Source organism: Pelobates fuscus, chromosome 6 (assembly GCF_036172605.1).
Source record: "Pelobates fuscus isolate aPelFus1 chromosome 6, aPelFus1.pri, whole genome shotgun sequence".
Taxonomy (NCBI): Eukaryota; Metazoa; Chordata; class Amphibia; order Anura; family Pelobatidae; genus Pelobates; species Pelobates fuscus.
Genome location: NC_086322.1, coordinates 204,108,811 through 204,129,556, shown reverse-complemented (window position 1 = coordinate 204,129,556; position 20,746 = coordinate 204,108,811). Strand labels below are relative to the sequence as shown.

General features: G+C 43.8%; 1 protein-coding gene across 3 annotated transcripts in view; it reads right to left on the bottom strand.

The window, feature by feature from the left end:
* RASSF6 (Ras association domain family member 6) overlaps window positions 1-20,746 on the bottom strand; it is a 112,431-nt gene that overhangs the window by 42,518 nt on the left and 49,167 nt on the right. For 2 of the 3 annotated variants that reach the window (XM_063425310.1, XM_063425309.1), the window contains 2 exons: window positions 9,565-9,755; window positions 7,967-8,068 (listed from right to left, as the gene is read on the bottom strand). In XM_063425310.1, the coding sequence (XP_063281380.1) occupies window positions 7,967-8,068; window positions 9,565-9,755 (293 nt within the window). The remainder of the gene's footprint in view (window positions 1-7,966; window positions 8,069-9,564; window positions 9,756-20,746) is intronic. The other variant, XM_063425311.1, reaches the window with a different exon arrangement.

The window sequence follows — 20,746 nt, the reverse complement described above, 5'->3', positions numbered from 1 at the left end:
CCCAGAAACCGTTGCAATTCCTTTACTGTAGAGGGAACGGGCCAATTGAGGATACAATCGATTTTTGAATTTTATAGCATGACAGGAGGCTTCATATTTGCTTAAGTCTCTCTTTACTAGAACTCCACAGCAGCACATTAACAGAGAGATAAACACCAAAGACAAAAACATAAGGTATCTATATAAGGCTCCTCCTAAGCCACCATTTCCTCTTTCTTTGCTGCTCTGCATCAGTACAGGTCAGAGTACCACTGCCTCCTGCTTCTAGTGGGTGGCTTTGGGATTTAGTGTGATTTATTTATGATTGTTATGAACTATGCTTGTTTGTGAGATTTATGTGCCTTTCTGGCTCTTTTATTTTCTTTGGGGAATGTTTCCTTTACAATACTGATAGTTTATTTTTTTTTCATGTGTTTATTTATACAGATTACTGATAGTTTGCCATGTGTTTATTTATACAGATTACTGGTAGTTTGTCATGTGTTTTTATTTATACAGATTACTGGTAGTTTGCCATGTGCTTTTATTTATACAGATTACTGGTAGTTTGCCATGTGTTTTTTATTTATACAGATTACTGGTAGTTTGCCATGTGTTTTTTATTTATACAGATTACTGGTAGTTTGCCATGTGTTTTTTTTTTATACAGATTACTGGTAGTTTGCCATGTGTTTAGTTATACAGATTACTGGTAGTTTGCCATGTGTTTAGTTATACAGATTACTGGTAGTTTGCCATGTGTTTAGTTATACAGATTACTGGTAGTTTGCCAGGTGTTTAGTTATACAGATTACTGGTAGTTTGCCAGGTGTTTAGTTATACAGATTACTGGTAGTTTGCCAGGTGTTTAGTTATACAGATTACTGGTAGTTTGCCAGGTGTTTAGTTATACAGATTACTGGTAGTTTGCCAGGTGTTTATTTATACAGATTACTGGTAGTTTACCATGTGTTTATTTCTTTGTGCCTGTTTTCTCCTTGGGAGTTTTGTTTTACCCTGCTGGCTTTATTGTTTGTTCTGTTTCCTCTGGCTTATTGGCCATGGTGGTCGCCGAGAAGCGGTCTTCCGACCGCTCCCCGTGCCGACCGCCAGGACCACGGAGAAAGACTCCTGCGGTCCCTCGTGTGTTGCCTTTGATTCCCGCCCACCAGCTTCATCCGCCGAGCGGGAATCCCCGTTTTGTTCTTTACCCTGCCCGCGTCCCCACTCACTCGCTAACACTTGTCAGAGTGGGGACGGAGCAGGGATCTACTCATTTGCCGCGGGAGCCTCCGCTCCCGGTCACCCTCCCCGCGACCGCGTGGTCGGGCAGCGGGAGCGGCTCTCCACTGTGTTTGCCGCACGCGTCACTGCCTTATTAAAGGTACAGTGACTAGCTGGTCCGGTGTGTTTCCCCTTCTCCTGGGCGGTTTGGGGGTGCGTATTTTTTGGTGACCGCTTTCTTTTCTGTCCATGTGAGGCAGCTCTGTGAGCCCTTGCATCATAAATTATGCCCCATATATGAGGGTCGCAGATTCAATCCCCCTCACCTCTCCAAGTAACTAAGAATAGACTTTAGTTTTCGATTCTTTGCATGTGTGCTTGCCCTGCATGTTTTTCTATGGACATGGTTTTACGGTTTACAGGTTTTCCTGACTTCCACATGGCACTGCGTGCCTCCTGCAGGTGTCCCTGCCTGGTGTCCTTACCCACTTATTGAACTAGGACTGCTCTAATCAAGCCTCAGTTGCCTGATGGAGGTAGCACTGGCGTCCAAAGCCAGGGATTGTGGGTTCAGGCCCCATCTGGGTGGTTGAGCATGGCACTCGTATTTTGTGGCCTAATGGATTAGGCACAACCATATAAAAACGAAAGTGTTTCGCTATCTTGAAGAACCTTGCCTATAAGGACCCAGCTTCGTCTCTACTCTGCACCCTAATAGTCAAGATTCTACTACATGTCTAAAAGGATCTAGGTTTCCGCCTGCATTATACCTCTGGGTCGGTACCGCCCGTACCCTTATATTGGCCTGCCTTGTCTGTGCCTTTATAATTGGCCTGCTTTGTCTGTGCCCCTTGATTGGCCTGCTTTGTCTGTGCCCCTTGATTGGCCTGCTTTGTCTGTGCCCCTTGATTGGCCTGCTTTGTCTGTGCCCCATGATTGGCCTGCTTTGTCTGTGCCATACTATGCATGCTATTGGACTGGTGGCTCCATACCCTAGATAACGGTTTGTTGAGCCTGCATGCATTATTACTTGCCTCTGCCAACACTAGGGGTGCTGCCCCTTTTGCCTGCTAATGATACCTGTTTTCTAGCTTCGTAGGTATCAAGTATCATAGACTCAGACTTTATGGACGCCTCTGCACAGGAGCAGAATTTGCAGGCTTTACTTAATGCGGCTGTGACCGCATCTGTTGAAATAGCCCTGGCTAGGGCCCTCCCTCAACCACATACGGACAGGGGTGTGTGTGGAACCCCTCAGTTGGCAGAAGACTCGGATGAGTCAGACTCTCAGGTGTGAGAGCAGGCAAGTGCGCGAACGCGCTATTGAAAGGGTGAAGACCCTGAACCACGCTCCCGGACGGGCAAGACTCCGGCGAAGTGACGTGGTTTGAGGTTGATAACCTCGCCGGCCAGGCGCCACCGCCTATCGGGCGCAGGGGAGGAGGCCTCCTTACCCCCCCCACCTTGGCCGCGCTGGATGTGTGGCGGGCAGACCAGCCTCCCTCAGATGGAGAAGATGTTTGGGTTGAGGACCTTGGCGAGGGTCCCGGTGGACGCTGGGAAGAGGAAGACGCGCCACCGACTAGGGCCCCCACGACAATGTTGGGGGACGATACCCTTTTGGGCACTACTGGAGAACCTCTGTTAGAGCCTCAATCTATCCGATGCCCCAGGTCCTCGGACTAGTCACTGCCCGACCACTTGGCACAATTCGTGCGCTACTGGGTCCGTAGACCCCTTGGAAGTGAGGCCTGCAAGAAGCTGCGGGCGCAATGCCCCAGACCGGTACTGCCGGACAGGGTGGCGGTTACCCTGGATGTTGGCCCTAACAGACGAGGCCTTCACAGAAGGTAGGGCTCTGGACTAAGCCACCATGAGGGACTGGGCACTTCGTTCCATTTGCCTGCTGGGCAATGCCACTGTGGCATCAATAATCCAGCGTCTATCAGCTGGTGCGGTCGCATTAAGTAGGAAGACCGCATCAAAAGGGGGTGTGGCTAAGCTCCATTAAACCCGGAAGTACGAGGAGATACCGGGAGGGTTTAAGGCATGACAGATGGCTACAGAGATCTGATGAGATCAGACATTTTCAGACTGGTAGGCTGTGGGGGGTGTTAATAACTGCAGTGATTTCTATAAAACACTGCAGTTATAGACACATTTAGAACTGAATGTGACTGAACTGTTACCATTAAAGCTGCACTGTCATGACAGAATCCGTGTTTTTCTTCCTTTTTTTTTTTAACCCCCCACCCGACTCACTACATCTAGTTGTCCTCCTAGTCCCCCCCAAATGCCCCTAGGTCCCCCATATCACCTACTTTTTTAGTCTTTATTGTGTGCCCGGACCTTGGTCCTGAGTACCGCAATTTTTGTGTGGGCAGATTAAGTCCCTGTGGGACACGTCATCTGCCCACACTAGATACCACTGTAAAATTCCAGTGCATGCCCAGTTAAACACTGGGGCATTTGCTATTGTACGAAATTCGGACGGGAATTTAGTCTATTTATTCATTCATCAGAAAGATGAAGTAATGAATAGAAATTTCAGATAAACAAACAAACATTGAATGCTCCAGTGCTTGTTCGTTCGTTAAGTTCATTACAAGCAGGGAGCTACCAGCTCACAGCTCCCTCCTTGTAATATGAAAAAATAGAAGAGATGGGGAGCAGTGCTCCCCACAACTTCCTGAATGCCCCTAGTCGCTATACCACAAATAGGGGCATGTCTACTAAACTGTAACAAAAAAGCCCCCCCTTCTAATAAATGGGCCTCATGGTGGGGCATCTATTAACTAGCGGACATAGTGTCCCCCCCAAACCCCCACCCATGCCCAGCGAGTGGTGGCTATTCAACTAAACGGGGGATATTGGCCCCCACCCATGAGCAGCGGTTGGGGGCCCTAAAAGACAATGGGTTAGTACTATTGTCCTCCTCCCCCAGCCCCCACCCATTGCCCTAAATGACAATAAGCGGGGGACATATTGTTTCCCCCCTGGCCCCCACCCATGAGTGGTGGGTGGGGGCCCTGAAAGACAATGGGGGGAAGACCTATTGTCCTCCCCTCCGGCTCCCACCCATGAGCAGTGAATGGGGGCCCTAAATGACAATAAGAGGTGTCCTATTGTCCCCCCGGCCCCCACCCATGAGCAGCGGGTAAGGGGCCCTAAAAGACAATGGGGGGAAGACCTATTATTCTCCCCCCAGCCCCCACCCATGCGTGGTGGGTGGGGGCCCTAAAAGACAATGGGGGACCTATTGCTTCTCCAACCCGCCTCCCAATGAACGACGGGTGGGGGTTAAATAAAAAAAAAATACCCCTTTACCAGGTTGGTAACTTGTAAGGCTCAAATTTACCTATCAGAGCACTCTTATTGGTTGGCTCAAAACCAACCAATCAGAGCACTCTGAGTCAAATTTATAAGCCTTTATAACCCCACCCTCAGTCTGTGAGGTGCCCTCGTTCGGTGAAGAGGATTGTATTTTTTTAATTTTTGTTTTTATTGTTTTCTAGAAAACATGGGGATAGGGGTTCAGAACAGAGAGAAAGAGCTAGGGTGGGAAGGGGAAGAAATTTCAATCCCACCATATCAGTGAGACCAACTACGTTATATTGCCCTACCTATTCAGACGAACTATTGTACCTTTTAACTATTGGTGCAGCCTTTTTTCTGTATTTCTTTGTGTTACATGTTCTCTCCTCAGAGGGTTTGAGGGTTACCTTCTGTTGGGATGCTGCCTACCTTACTTCAATTTTATTAGCGCTGACCCTTTTCCTATTTTAATATATACATATGTGTATAAATATATATATGTGTGTATATATATTTATATATATATATATATATATATATATGTGTGTGTGTGTGTATTTTAATTCTACGTATATATTTATGTAATATTTTTACATAATTAAAGCATTTTATTAATTACAATTTGGCTGAGAGTTGGTCTATTTTCACGTGCAGGTCTGTATATGCGTCTGCTAGGGTATTGTGGGCCTCGATTAGTTCTTCAGTTTTGTCTTCTAAGTGTGCCATCCTTTCTCCTATCGCTTGGATATCGGAGTGGACATCTTTTGCTAGCTTGGAGAATTCTGCTTGAATGGATGCTTGCAGGTCATGCAGCATTTTTTTTAATTGAAGAGTGTCGCAGGAGCGGAGGTGGGTATAGATGTGAAAGTGCTATCACTCCGTTCTGAGAGGGAGGAGGGTGATTGTGGCCTTGCGACGCCATCTTGGATGCGTGCAGCACCAATTTCTGCCTCAGTGTTTTGGAGGCTCTGTGTGCCATCTTGGTCAGGGAGGTGGGTGCCTGTTTTTTGAAGGTGGTATAGGCTATGCTAGTTTAGTTGCTGGAAGCGGTCTCTGCACGAGGAGCTAGCGGCTCACGCATCCATCTTGGTGAGACTACACCCCCTGATGGATTATTTTTTTAAGCGTCATGATTTTTTTTTTCTGCATTTTATTTTTGGGGCGCTCAGGTCTTTTTTCATTTTAGAAGTTCGACGGGCTTAATGGATTTTAATTTGGCCTTTTTGGGGACTAAAAAAGAAGGTTTTAGAAAAAATAAGACATCAAATAGTAAGTTTAATTTACAGGTATATAGTTATATTGTCCCCCCCTCACTATTTTTAGGTTGAGGGGGGAAGGTAGGTATATTTTTTGGGTGGGGGGTGGTGGCTAGGGGTGTGGGGACCCCAGTCACCTGGGGGGTATTATTTAATTTAGCCCCCACCCATCGCCCATGGGTGGTGGCGAGGGGAAACAATAGGTCCCCCATTGTATTTTAGGGACCCCACCTGCCGCTCAAGGGTGGAGGCCGGGGTCATGACAATAGGTTCCCACGCATTTTCTTTTAGGGCCCTCACCTGCCACTTATGGGTGGGTGCCGGGGGGGACAATATGTCATCCCCCCTATTGTCATTTAGGGCCCTCATGCCGCTCATGAGTGGAGGCCAGGGAGGAGGACAATGGGTCCTCCCCCATTTTCTTTAGGGCCCCCAGGTGCAGTTCATGGGTGGGGGCTGGGGGCTGAAGAATAGGTCTCCCCCTCCTTATTATCATTTAGGGCCCCCACCCGCTGCTCAGACAAAAAAACAATTGGTAGGATAAAATACATTTTTACCCAAAGTGCACTGTGCTAAAACACACTAAAATATGTAACACTGTGCAACCCCCACCCCCCCAAAAAAAATAGTGATACAAACACCTTGTTTCTTATTACTCACTAAGGAGTATTCCACGTTGCTTGTCTCAATGTTCCAGTATGACATATTTTAAAAGTAAGAGAGACAAAAACAAAAAAGATAAGCCCTGCGCTCACACTTTACTGCTCTACACTTGTGAGTTTTTCTTTCTATTTTTACCAATTCCTTTAAAAAAAAAAAAAAAAACATATTGCCCTGTGTGCTTGTCTTTTGTCTCTTACTCTTGAGATATCATAATGGAACACTGAGACAAACAAAGTGGAATACTCCTTAGTGAGTAAAAAGAAAGGTGATTGTATTACTATTTTGTGTCGGGATTTTTTGTGTGTGCAGTATTACACATTTTAGTGTGTTTAAATTATTATATTACACCGATTGTTTTACGTCTTATGTAAATTACACTTTAAATATAAGGTATATATTTAAAGTCTTAAAGACACAGCACACTTTATTGTTTAGTTTAGTTTATGTTGATATATGTGATTTGAGCTTTTTCAAAATATATAGTGCAGCTTACTAAAGAATTTTGTATTTATTTTGTAATATCATATCATATTTTTAGCGCCATAGTTTTACTTGTTTATTTGTGTGAAGTGTTGGTTATTAAATGCAGGTGCACTTGTGTGTAGCATTGAAGTTTAAATGAAGGAGTGTTTGTATAGAATGTTTGCATTTGATTGCAGTGGTGTGTTTGTATGTAGTGTCGGCTTTGATATGTAGGTGTACATATGTGCATAGTATTAGTGTTTGAATAATTGGGGTATGTTTTTATATAATTTTGGTGTCTGAAGGCAGTGATGTTTGTATGTAAAATTCACATTTCATTGCATTGGCGTGTTTGCGTGTAGTGTTGGTTTTTGATTGGTGGGATGTATGCACGTATACACTGTCACATACATACTTACACAGATAGGCATACACATTGACACACATACACAGATAAACACACTGACAAACACATAGATACACACACTGACACATACACTGGCAAACATAGATACACACTCTGACAAACACATTCACATTCATTGCTCCTGCCTGTGTCATCGCTTGCTCCTCTCTGAGGCCGCCTCTCTCATGACTCTGGGAGGAAGTGACAGGCTTTCACTTACTCCCAGCATCAGAAAAAACCATAGGGGATTGGTGGAGCTGGCCCCTGTTCAGCAATGGAAATGCCTATTGAGTGGCCCTAAATCCATTGGCCACCTGATGGGCCCCTTCAGCTTGCGGGGCCCTGGTGCAGCCATACCAGCTGCACCAATGGTAGTTCTGCTGCTGCTATTAATAATAAATAAAAACAAATGTAAAAAATGAATACGAGGGTTTGACTCAATATAACCCTTACTCGACCAGTTACATTAACGATACAGTTTAGGCACATTAAGTACATTCAAAATCAATATACTCAATCTGTTCCCATTGATTCAGATAAAGAGTACAAACAAGTATATTAGAATGCCCTTTGTATACCATTAACGATGTACCAGTGACAGTGAGGGGTGCCAAGCTAAAAAGTTTGGTCATACCATATATGACACAATGTTGGTATTCACCTTAAACTTGTGTAACAATTGTTCAATAACTTCTTTCGTTTTCAAATTGCTGTTTATCATGACTTTTGTTTGTGATCCAAAAGCTGGAGTAAAAATTGAAGTCTGCAAAGATATATAAAGATCAATTTATAAAATGTACAAATAATTTCTATAGAGATTTCCTTTTTTTTCTTTGTTAATATTAAACACTCAATATATGATCAAAGCATAGGTGTAACTTGCAAGAACGTGCTGGGCTTGATTTGTTTCATTTACTGATATGCACAAAGCCATTTGCTTTCTGTTCAATCGTGATCTGTACATTCAGACTGAACAAATCCAAATTCTCTGTACAGAGAAGCGACGAGTTTCCTGTTATTCAACTACTCTTATCCAGTTCGCTTGCTCTATAAAGCAGTATTTCCAAGAGTCAGATGTCAGAACTTTCAGGTTCACAATGCAATCCTGGGTTCACTGGCATCCCAGTTCCAGAGTCTAAACTTTTCAATTATTTACCCTTATTTTTTTACATTAAACCCCAAGGCCCTTTTTGCATTTGCATACTTGACTACCTACAAATCTTAACTGGTAACATTCTTTTCTGCTATGCTAGTAAAATGCATCTCTACCAGCTATTTAAGGCCAGGCCCCATTCTTGCTATTTCTGTATCAGCATTGGCACTGCCCAAGTAATTATTTGTGCAACAAGACTCTAATCTTAATGTGTACTGGGTCTGACTTTGTTTTACCAAGTTCTTTATTTCCTGTGTATCAGCTGGACTTCTATTTTCAACATGCTGTATAACACACCTAGCTTACCTGAGCCTCTACCATCCTAATTGAAATCCAGATGACGGTATTCCAAATGAAAAAAACATGCACATACTCAGAAACAAATCCAACATACAAACTAAATGCGGAGATGGCAAGAGTACCAGAACCAATGGATAATATATAACAAGAGGCAGTCTGTCAAATGTACTAAGTAGCAATACAGAGGTATAGTAATGCATTTACAGAGCTCTTATGGCCAAAATATTACCTTAATGTTTAAGGTTTGACTGCAGTCAAACTCACATATCATGGTTAATCTTTGTTTAAAGGAATACACCAAGCACCATAATACCTACAATGCACTGTAGGGGTTATGGTGCCAGAGCCCTGACACCCCCTATTGTAAGCAGTCAAACCATTCTATAACCATTTTAAAGTTTTCACCTGGATCCACCAAGTACCACTCCTTGCTTCTATCACTTTTCAGGAGCTTAGGAGCTTTTGTTAGCTCTCCTGCAGTGCATGGCAAGTTCATTGGCATATAGTGGCAGTTGATCTCTCTGAGCTACGGCCTTTGCCATTGAGATTGCTAAGTGAAAATACCTTGCACAATAACTGAACAGTAGTGGAGGCAGGGAGATGTGTTTAGTGGACACAAGGAATATAGGTTTTCCATCCTAATCACAAAAATAGCCAAAATCGCAACTTGTACTACAGCAATTTCTGTCATTAGATATAAACAGTAGCATAGCGTATTGTTAAAGGAATTACATTTATAGTCATTATTTGCTGAACTATAACTTCCGAGCATGGTTTTGCGCAACCTGTTTTGTACATTGTCTTACCTTGTGGTTGTAAAAATGCCCATTAATTGAGAATCGATGTTGTTGCAAATGTTCTCTATTAGGAGTGTTAGGTTTAATTCGTTTTCTCACCAATGCTGCATCACTCATAGTTCTGTACAGCGATGGAGAGTCACATGTATCATTCAGTGTAGGCTTCAGTGTACTACTGTCATATTCATAGTTCTTGAAGTCTAAACAAAGCATAATAAATAGAAATATTGCAATTGTAACTCAGTCACATAACTTAATGTACTCTGTCTACAGCACTATAACTAGGACAGATATTGTCTTTGGGATAGTTTATTAGTAGAGATGTCCTGAACGGTTCGCTGGCGAATAGTTCCTGGCGAACATAGCTTGTTCGCGTTCGTCACGGATAGCGAACATATGCGATGTTCGGTCCGCCCCCTATTTGTCATCATTGAGTAAACTTTGACCCTGTACCTCACTGTCAGCAGAGACATTCCAGCCAATCAGAAGCAGACCCTCCCTCCCAGACCCTCCCACCTCCTAGACAGCATACAATTTAGATTAATTCTGAAGCTGCATTCTTTTTTTTTTTTTTTTTTTTGACAGAAGTGTGTTATGTTTGAGCATGCTAGGCTGAACGTGCGTATATCATGGCTAGTTGCACTGAGGGTATGAGTATATAGCAGTACATTGTTGTGAAAGATGGCTGTCATGTTTAGGGTGTAGCTTGCACGTTATCAACTGTGTATTTATATCAGCAGCTCCACCACTAGTTATAAACCAAGTGTGAGTCGCCCCATGAGATGAGACTAGTGAATAACATAATACATGAACGGTTAAGGTAAAGGCATGTAAGGAACTACGACAATAAACTCTTTAGGATGTGAAATAATGACATGTTTAAACGCTTGCTACTTTACGATTAGTTAATGTGCAGAGAGCAGTTCATGTGATCAAAGGCATGGTGTTGAGGATCGGCTACAGTGGGACATGCTTGGCAGGCTGCTGTTTACTGCTTGTGCTCATCCGATCCCTTCTGGGTGCCAGGTGCAGACCCTGGGAGTCCCTGATACCTGGAACAACAAGGCAAGTCTCTGGCTGAATGCCAGGTTCGTGGCTTGAGGTGGTGGAAGCTTGTTTTGTCGGGTGGTCGGATCTGTCCCGGTGGTGCTTCACGTCCGGTGCGGGATTGTGGTGGCTTAAGGTGGAGGCGAGTGCTTGACATGGGGCAGGCTCTGCATTTCTGTTTGTGCCTCCGGTCCCGTCTTCGACGCCTTTTGCGTTGGTGGATTTTAATGGGGACTGCTTCGCTTAGCTGTGGTGGAGCTTGTTGGGGCTTCCTGCTTGTTATTTGCTTCCAAAATTGATTAAAGAGTCTGTCCAGCTTAGACTCAATATCCTGCCATGCTTTGCTGGTACCAGGAGGACACGCGGCTGCCGCCATATTGGGAGAGTCGCAGATGAGTATGTCAGCCTGGGCGGCTGTGCTCTGTGCGTCCATTAGCTCCAGACAGCCTCTCAGGGGTGGACCGGGATAACCCCCACCGGTCCGAGGAGTGGGGGTAACGGAGCTCCTGCCGGGAAGTAGCTGCTCCTGGGCATCCCAGGATCGGGAGATCGGCCGCCTCTCCCGCCCGGTGAGCACCAGGCCACACTTGCCACGCAGAGGTAAGTAAGACTCTGTCGAGTTGCTGACCGCTATTAAGCAATGTCGGGTCGGTCAGGTAGAAGCAACATTGCTGGGTCATCCCCTTCTGGGGTGAAATTCGCTTGTTGATAGCTGCTTAAAGTGAGATATTGAGGGAGCTCACACGAAGTGCGTCTTTCCTCCATGACAGCTAGGCCCCGCCCTCCGGAAGCTGCATTCTTAGTGAGAGGAGGGACAGTGTAGCTGCTGCTGATTTAATAGGGAAATCGATAGCTAGGCTAGTGTATTCAGTGTCCACTACAGTCCTGAAGGACTCATCTGATCTTTGCTGTAAGGACTGCACCCAAAAAAGCCCTTTTAAGGGCTAGAACATCAGTCTGCTTGTTTTTTTTTTTCTGTGTAATCTAATTGCAGTTACCTGCCTGCCAGCGTGTGTGTCAGGCTCACAGCGTATACTGTGCCCACTTGCCCAGTGCCACCACTCATATCTGGTGTCACAATAGCTTGCATTTAAAAAAACTAAACTTTTTTGACTGTAATATAATAGCAGTCAGTTTCCTTCACACGTGTGCGTTTCAGGGCCTGCCAGGGCACAGTGTCACACCAGTGCAACTCACATCTGGTGTAACAGTAGTGTACATTAAAAAAAAAAACTAGAAATTTGACTGTGAAATAATAGCAGTCAGTTTCCTTCACACGTGTGCGTTTCAGGGCCTGCCAGGGCACAGTGTCACACCAGTGCAACTCATATCTGGTGTAACAGTAGTGTACATTTAAAAACAAAAATACAGGGGGCTTGTTGTCACCTTTCGGGGACCCTTGGTGTTGTACGTGGCTGGGTGGAGGAAGAGACCTTCAATGACATCAGTGAGGACAAGGAACGGGACATGGCTAGCTTGGTATCCAGCCTTGTGCAAATGGGGAGTTTGCAGTTGTGCAAATGGACTGTTTGAGTTGTTTGCGGTGCGTTAAACGTGCGTTAAACGGAGTTTGGTCTGTCACTGTGAAGCGGGCGTAACCCTTACACTACCTGATCGATACAACATCATACCTGATGTTTTAAAGCACGTTATTCCAAACAATTTAGGAATGTTAGGTGATTTATGCCCTTTATGGATTAAAACCAGACTCTGCATCAACTATGTAATTTTCCATGGGAGTTTTGACATGGATCCCCCTCCAGCATGCCACAGTCCAGGTGTTAGTCCCCTTGAAACAACTTTTCCATCACTATTGTGGCCAGAAAGAGTCCCTGTGGGTTTTAAAATTCGCCTGCCTATTGAAGTCTATGGCGGTTCGCCCGGTTCGCCCGTTCGCGAACATTTGCGGAAGTTCGCGTTCGCTGGTTCGCGAACGGAACATTTTATGTTCGCGACATCTCTATTTATTAGACCTGCGATAACTTGGATTGTGAGGGCACAGAGAGACAGAACACAATTTAAAAGAAGTATACAAAATTATCTATGACAGCACCATTTAATTATGTATCATCTATGAATTTCAGTTTCTTAAAATATTTAATATATTATTGTTAGATATCATAGCTGTGTTTTATTTACAGCTGGCTAATATTACATTTATCATTTGTCTCCTTGTGATAATGTGGCATAATAAACTCAATAGCAGCAGTCTAAAGAAAAATTACCAGAAAACAAACAGCTTGTAACACTAAAGTGTTGGTCACATGTTATGATAGAATGTTCCACAAAATGTTATCAAGATAATACAATCACTATATAGTTGTTTTTCTTAAATGAAAAATTTCTAAGTAAGATTGCAACCATATTGTAAATTTTAACTGTATATCATTGTACCTGTGAGCGTAAAAGTGGCATTGTGGTTGATGGAAGATACATCAGGCCTGATTTGCTAAACTGCAACCTGAGAATTTTCAGAAAATCTATCTTCAGAAAATGACCACATCCGATGATGTTGAGGCATACCTTCTGGCATTTGAGCTCACTGCTGAGAGAGAGGGATGGCCGGCTGGGGAGTGGGCAAGCATACTGGCATCGTTCCTAAGTGGAGAGCCACAGAAAGCATATTATGACCTAGAACCAGTCGATGCAAGTAACTACAGCAAATTGAAAGCTGAAATCTTGGCACGACTGGGTGTAACCTCTGCAGTACGTGCTCAAAGGTTCCACTCATGGTCATATTCTTCAGACAAAGCCGCACGCTCCCAAATGTTTGACCTCATACACCTTGCACGGAAATGGCTACAACCTGAAATCCATTCAGCTAGCCACATTGTGGAAACCCTATTTATGGACCGGTTTTTGCGTGGTTTACCAGTTGCCCTATGTCGCTGGGTCAGCCAAAGTGACCCCCATACAGCTGACCAACTGATTGCCTTGGTAGAAAGATATGTGGCTGCAGGAGAACTGCTATGTCCTACTTCAAAGGAAAACCCGCGCAATCCTAAGCCCCATGATTCGGCAAGACCTGGTAAGACTGTTCAAGGTTTAAGGGGAGCTGAAGTGCGGCAGCTCTATACACAAAACACCAGGGGGGCATCCAGGTCTAATAGGCCTGGGAGAGGAACTGATTGGTGGACAGATTTTACAGTCAAATGTTTCAGGTGCAAAGAGGCTGGTCATATGGCCAAAGACTGTCCATTGGGGGATGAACCTATGGAATTCAATATGGGCAAAGATGAGGGAGCCCGTTCATGTTTGTTTAACTGTTATGGTACTATTACCAATGACTATGATGATAACCCGCATAAATGCTGTGTAACTGTGAACGGAAAAATGTCTAAAGCATTACTTGATTCAGGCAGTATGGTAACGTTGGTAACAGAGTCTATAATACCTTGGGTAAAACCCGATCATGTACAGAAAATAGGCATTATCTGTGTTCAAGGTGATAAAAAAGAATACCCCACTGCGGAAGTAAATATTGGAACCCAGTATGGGGATTTAAAGTACTGAGTGGGTGTTGTACCTAGATTAGCCCATGAGGTAGTGATCGGTAGAGACTTTCCTCATTTTCTAGAATTATGGGCAGCTGTACAAAAGAGGGAACAAAATTTATCAGAAGTTAGTCAATCGGCCGAGGATAATGTGTTCCCTTTTTCCGATATTGACTTGGGTTTTGACCACTGTGACGAAAAAATAAGAAAAAGGAGAAAGTACTGCCCTAAACCAGTATTAATAGGAGATAACCCAGCTCAAACTAGCGAGGAGCCTACTAATACTGCAGACAAGGACCTAATTGATATTGGAATTACTCCAGGTAATTTTAAAAGTGCTCAGTGGGAAGATCCCACTTTAGTGACAGCTAGAAATGATATTAAAGTTGTAAACGGGGTTGCTAATCAGCCAGGAGAAGCCCTACCATTCCCCTATTTTGAAGTACAAAATGACCTAATGTACCGTGTAGAAAAAAGGGATTCAGACGTCATTAAGCAGCTGTTGGTTCCTCAGACTTACCAAAATATAGTACTAAAGTTGGCTCACAGCCACGTATTAGGGGGGCATTTGGGAGTCGAAAAGACTATAGAAGGAGTCCTTAGAAGGTTTTACTGGCCTGGAGTGTTTACTGCTATTACAAACTATTGCTCTTCATGCCCAGAGTGCCAGTACAGGGCTCCTTTCAAGACTTTTCGTAGTCCACTTGTACCCTTACCCATAATTGATGTGCCTTTTGAAAGGATCGCTATGGACTTGGGGCCACTGGTAAGGTCTGCTAGGGGACACCAATATATATTAGTCATCTTGGACTATGCAACTCGCTACCCTGAGGCCATTCCCTTGCGTAATACCTCTTCAAAGGTAATAGCTAAGGAACTTATGTTGATGTTCAGTAGGGTGGGTATCCATAAAGAAATCCTGACAGATCAGGGGACCCCGTTCATGTCCAGAGTCACAAAAGAGTTGTGCAGGCTCTTGCAGGTTAAACAAGTTAAGACCTCAGTATATCACCCACAGACTGATGGTTTAGTAGAGAGGTTCAACAAAACCCTTAAGAGTATGCTACGCAAGGTAATTGATGCAGATGGAAGAAATTGGGATTTTTTATTGCCATATCTACTGTTTTCCATTAGGGAAGTTCCACAGGCCTCCACGGGCATCTCTCCTTTTGAATTGCTATACGGAAGACATCCCAGGGGAATATTAGACATTGCTAAGGAGACCTGGGAACAGGAGACTACTCCTCACAGGAGTGTAATTGAGCATATAGCTCAAATGCAGGATAGAATGGCCACCGTCATGCCTATTGTCAGGGAACACATGCTGGAAGCCCAGCAGGCTCAGAAAAGCAGCTATAACCATAATGCTAGAGTCCGAGTGTTCCAACCTGGAGACAGGGTATTGGTTCTGGTCCCTACTGTGGAGAATAAGTTCCTTGCGACTTGGCATGGACCCTATGAAATAATAGAAAAAGTGAGTGATGTCAATTATAAAGTCAGACAACCAGGGAGAAGAAAGCCTGAACAGTTGTATCATATAAATCTGTTAAAGCCATGGAAGGACAGGGAGATCCTGATTGCTTTAAAACCTTCAGAACCTCCTATAGTAGAGCCAGAGGTGAACGTATCTGAGACTATGTCTGTGCATCAAAAGCAAGAGGTCAGAGATTTCATCAGAAGAAATAGGGATGTTTTCTCGGTAGTTCCAGGAAAGACTAAAGTGATCAAACGTCAAACAGTGATCGCAGTGGGCAAATTCTCCCACCCATGTAGCTGGCAATACCCTTGACCTAATCTTCACTTATGCATGTACAGTAACTAATATCTGCAACACTCCATATCCACTCTCTGATCACCACCTCTTATCATTTGCTCTTGCGTACCCCCTCACCCAACAACCTCAGCCTCACCCCCCTCAACTCAGGAGGGACCTTAATTCTCTTGATCTCCAACAGTTGTCAGCTGACATTGATTCACAACTGCTGTCCATCCCTTCCCTCTCCTGTCCTTCACTGGCCATCTCCATATATAACTCTACTCTTACATCTGCCTTGAACACTGCAGCGCCACTCCAAACAAGCACCTCAAGGAGGACCCGCCCCCACCATGGCATACTAAATCAACGCGCTACCTGCAAAGATGCTCCCGTTGTGCTGAACGCTCCTGGAGGAAGTCTCATACCCAATCAGACTTTCTCCATTATAGATTCATATTGTGTTCATACAGTGCAGCCCTTGCCAAACAGTCCTATTTTTCCTCTCTCATTAGTTCATGTTCCCGCAACCCCAGGCGTCTCTTTGACACCTTTAATTCTCTTCTTCGTCCTGCTGTGGCCACCCCCAAAACTAACCTTACTTCTGATAACTTTGCATGTTACTTCACTGACAAGATTGAACAGCTTACAAAAAATTCTCCCCTCCTTGCCTTTCTGTTTCTCAATCACACTTAGATCATGCCTTTCCTACCCTTCAGACATTCTCACCAGCTACTGACCAAGAGGTGGCTGCTCTTCTTTGCTCCTCTCGCCCCACCACTTGCCCGCTCGATCCTGTCCCATCTCACCTTATCAGATCTCTCTCCACTTGTCTCGTGCCTTCTCTAACATACATCTTCAACTGCACGCTCTCTTCTGGCATCGTCCCTGCTGACCTCAAACATGCCACTGTAGTACCTATACTAAAAAAAACATCCCTCGACCCATCCACCCTCTCTAACTACCGTCCCATATCCCTGCTCCCTTTTTCCTCAAAGCTTCTGGAAAGACTTGTCTTTACCCGTGTGTCTCATTTCCTCAATTCCAACTCTCTCCTTGACCCCCTTCAATCTGGATTCCGCCCTCTCCACTCTACAGAGACTGCCCTTATCAAAGTCACTAACAACCTAATCGCAGCTAAATCCAAAGGATTACTGTGGATTACTGTAACCCTCTCCTGATTGGTCTTCCCAAAAGCCATACTGCACCCCTACAGTCCGTAATGAACGCTGCTGCTAGACTGATTTTCCTCTCTAGTCGTTTCTCTCCCACCTCACCCCTCTGCCAGTCCTTACATTGGCTTCCTGTATGCTATAGGAGTCAATTCAAGGTACTAACTCACACCTATAAAGCACTGAACAACTCTAGCCCCTCTTATATCTCCTCACAGATCCATAGGTATGTCCCTTCTCGTTCTCTCCGCTCTGCCCGTGACCACCTCCTGTCCGTTGTCCGCACTCTTACGCCCAACTCCCGCTTGAAGGACTTCTCGCGGGCGGCTCCCTTCCTATGGAATAGCCTGCCTACCGCCATCAGACTCTCCCCTAGTCTTGCATCTTTTAAGAAGTGCCTTAAAACCCATCTCTTTAGGAAAGCTTATGGCCTCCAAGACTAACCAATACCTCACATACCTGTCTCTTGCCCTCTCCTAAAGGGCAATCCACCTTATTTGATTGCAAATTCCTGTCCTAATGTGTTTTACACCCCACCTCCTATAGAATGTAAGCTCGATCGAGCAGGGTCCTCTTCAACCTATTGTTCCTGTAAGTTTATTTGTAATTGTACTATTTATAGTTAAATCCCCTCTCATAATATTGTAAAGCGCTACGGAATATGTTGGCGCTATATAAATTGCAATAATAATAATAATAATAAAAACATGACATAATAACCGAACCGGGGAAAAGAGTTAATCTCAAGCCCTATAGAATTCCTGGGGCCCGGAGGGAGGTTATAAACTTAGAAGTTGAGAGCATGTTAAAACTTGGAGTCATTGAAGAATCCCAGAGTAACTGGAGTAGTCCTATTGTATTGGTGCCAAAATCTGATGGCACATGGAGGTTCTGTAATGACTACCGCAAGTTAAATGCCATCTCAAAATGTGATGCCTACCCAATGCCCAGAGTTGATGAGTTAATAGAAAGACTGGGTAAAGCTTGTTATCTAACAACCTTGGATTTAACAAAGGGTTACTGGCAGGTCCCTCTCACCGAAAGAGCCAAAGAAAAGACAGCCTTTTCAACACCCAGTGGCCTGTTTCAGTACACTGTATTGCCATTTGGGTTACATGGGGCACCTGCCACATTCCAACGAATGATGGACAGAATTCCTAGACCTCATGTTCGTTATGCTGCAGCATATTTGGACGATGTCGTCATCCACAGTACAGGCTGGGAATCCCACCTCCCCAAAGTTCAAGCGGTGCTTGATGCTGTCCGCTCAGCGGGCTTAACTGCCAACCCTTCCAAGTGTACAATTGGTTTAGAGGAAGCAAAGTACTTAGGTTATTCTATTGGGAGGGGTTTGGTTAAACCACAGGAAGCCAAAGTAGAAGCCATACAAAAATGGCCACAGCCCCTTACAAAGAAACAAGTAAAGGCATTTTTGGGTTTAATTGGATATTATAGGCGGTTTATCCCAGATTTTGCTACCATTGCTGCACCTCTAACAGACCTTATTAAAGCCAAATCCCCGGTCATAGTTAAGTGGTGCCCTGAGGCGGAAGAGGCTTTTAAGAGTCTGAAGGAAGCTATCTGTAGCCACCCTATCTTGGTGACCCTAGATTTTTCCAGGGACTTTATAGTTCAGACAGATGCTTCTGATATTGGCTTGGGGGCTGTTCTTTCACAGGAATACCAGGGTGAAGAACACCCTATTTTTTTTTTTGAGCAGGAAGTTAAACCCACACGAGAATAACTACTCTATTGTTGAGAAAGAGTGTCTTGCTATTAAGTGGGCATTAGACTCTCTAAAATACTACCTGCTGGGCAGAAAGTTCCGCTTGATAATGGACCATGCACCTCTGACATGGATGTATCAGAACAAAGAAAATAACTCCAGAGTAACCAGGTGGTTTTTGAGTTTACAATCTTTTAATTTCACTGTGGAACACAGGGCTGGTCTGCGACAGGGTAATGCTGATGGGCTGTCGAGGGTACACTCTCTGATTTCCATGGTCGCTCAAACCAATAGGTATGAGCTGGGGGGGAGGTTATGTGAGTGTAAAAGTGGCATTGTGGTTGATGGAAGATACATCAGGCCTGATTTGCTAAACTGCAACCTGAGAATTTTCAGTTAAATGCCCCAGGGAAGATGTTAGTGTTTGCAATCTACATTGCTGAGGTTCTGCAAAACATGGTATGGGTCCCTGGGGCGGAGTATTTGGAGAGTAGGGTGGGCCAATGCTCCAACAGCACTAGTTGCTGTGTAACAAACCACAATTTAGATCTGACTTAAGAGTTAACTAATTGACACTCACCTGTAGCTAGTCTATTAGTAGACAGGCCTTTAAATGAAGAGGGCAGCCTGCTGCAGAGTGAGGGAGAAAAAGACAGCTAGGAGAGTGAATGACAACTGTGTTCATTGCAAAGACATTTCTTTTGTTTGGAAAATTGGTAAGTGGGAAAGCCACCCAGTTGCAGATAGCAATTTCCTGTCTAGTAAGAGCTCAAGTAAGAGCAAGGGATTTTGTTTGTTTTTGTTATTATTTAAAGCACCTGTTTTCTTATTGAATATAAAAAAAAGAAAACCAAGCTGACTGTGTCCTGGACTTTATATACCCTAGAAGGCGGTGGTTACTGCAAGATCTGTGACAACCCTACCTGTAAAAGAGGTGGTTTGTTACATACCCTTAATCAATAGGGCATGCAAATGAAAAATATGAACTACTAGTGTGGCTATTGTTCATATTTAGAGGCTAAATGTATTTGATTGTGTCCTTTTATATTATTATTAAGATTTTGCTGCTGTTACATTCAATAGAGCTCCTATTTAGCATTGGGTTAATTCACTACTCCAATATTAGAGTCATGAATATTTTTCAATATAAGTCAAAATATCTATACCCAAATTGAACATTCTTGATTCTTCTATTTTCCATCTGGCCCCTGAAATATTTTCAGCTATATATTATTTTTAAAATTATTATACAACGCACATTTTCTCGTTTGATCTACTAGTTAGTTTAAACAACTTTCTCCCAAAGGTCTCCCAAACCCACTATAACGCTATTTACATAACTGGGTCTTAAATAGTCCTAACATCCAATAATAGAGGGAAACTGGCATTTACACATAAGAGGGGGATATTTTTTCAAGTGGGAATAGTTCTATATTCTGTGCCTTGGAACATGTACAGTGCTCTGCAAAACTATTGGACTGACCTCTTGTTTAAGAGCTAATCTGTGCAACAGTAGGTTGTTGTACATATGTGTAGGTATTTGTGATTGATCAGATGTAAGTCCAATCATGGGTCGTAAGGGGATCTATCTGTGCAAATCTTTTAAACCAAATTCTCTGCATAATGTCAGCCTTTAATTGGCTGCTCTCTTATGACCTGCTTCATCTCAGATGTACTCTGTTTATCTGTTTCATCTCAGAGTACATTAGACATTTGCAAAAGGTGAAAATATGTATTCACCACATTTTCAGGGTTTAATTTTTTATGTGCTTTATTTTATTTATTTTAAATGTGACAATTTTTATTGTTTTTCATTTTCAACAATACACAACAGGTGGGTAGGGTAGGGGGTACAGAAAAAAGGAGAGGGTGGGGGAGGAGGGAGGGGTTTGTCATCCAAATCTTCCGGTATACAGTAAACTGAAACACTGGTATCATATCAGTTGTGTATTTTTTCTGCATCAGTCACGTCTGGTAAAGTTCAGTTAAAATTTGTCTA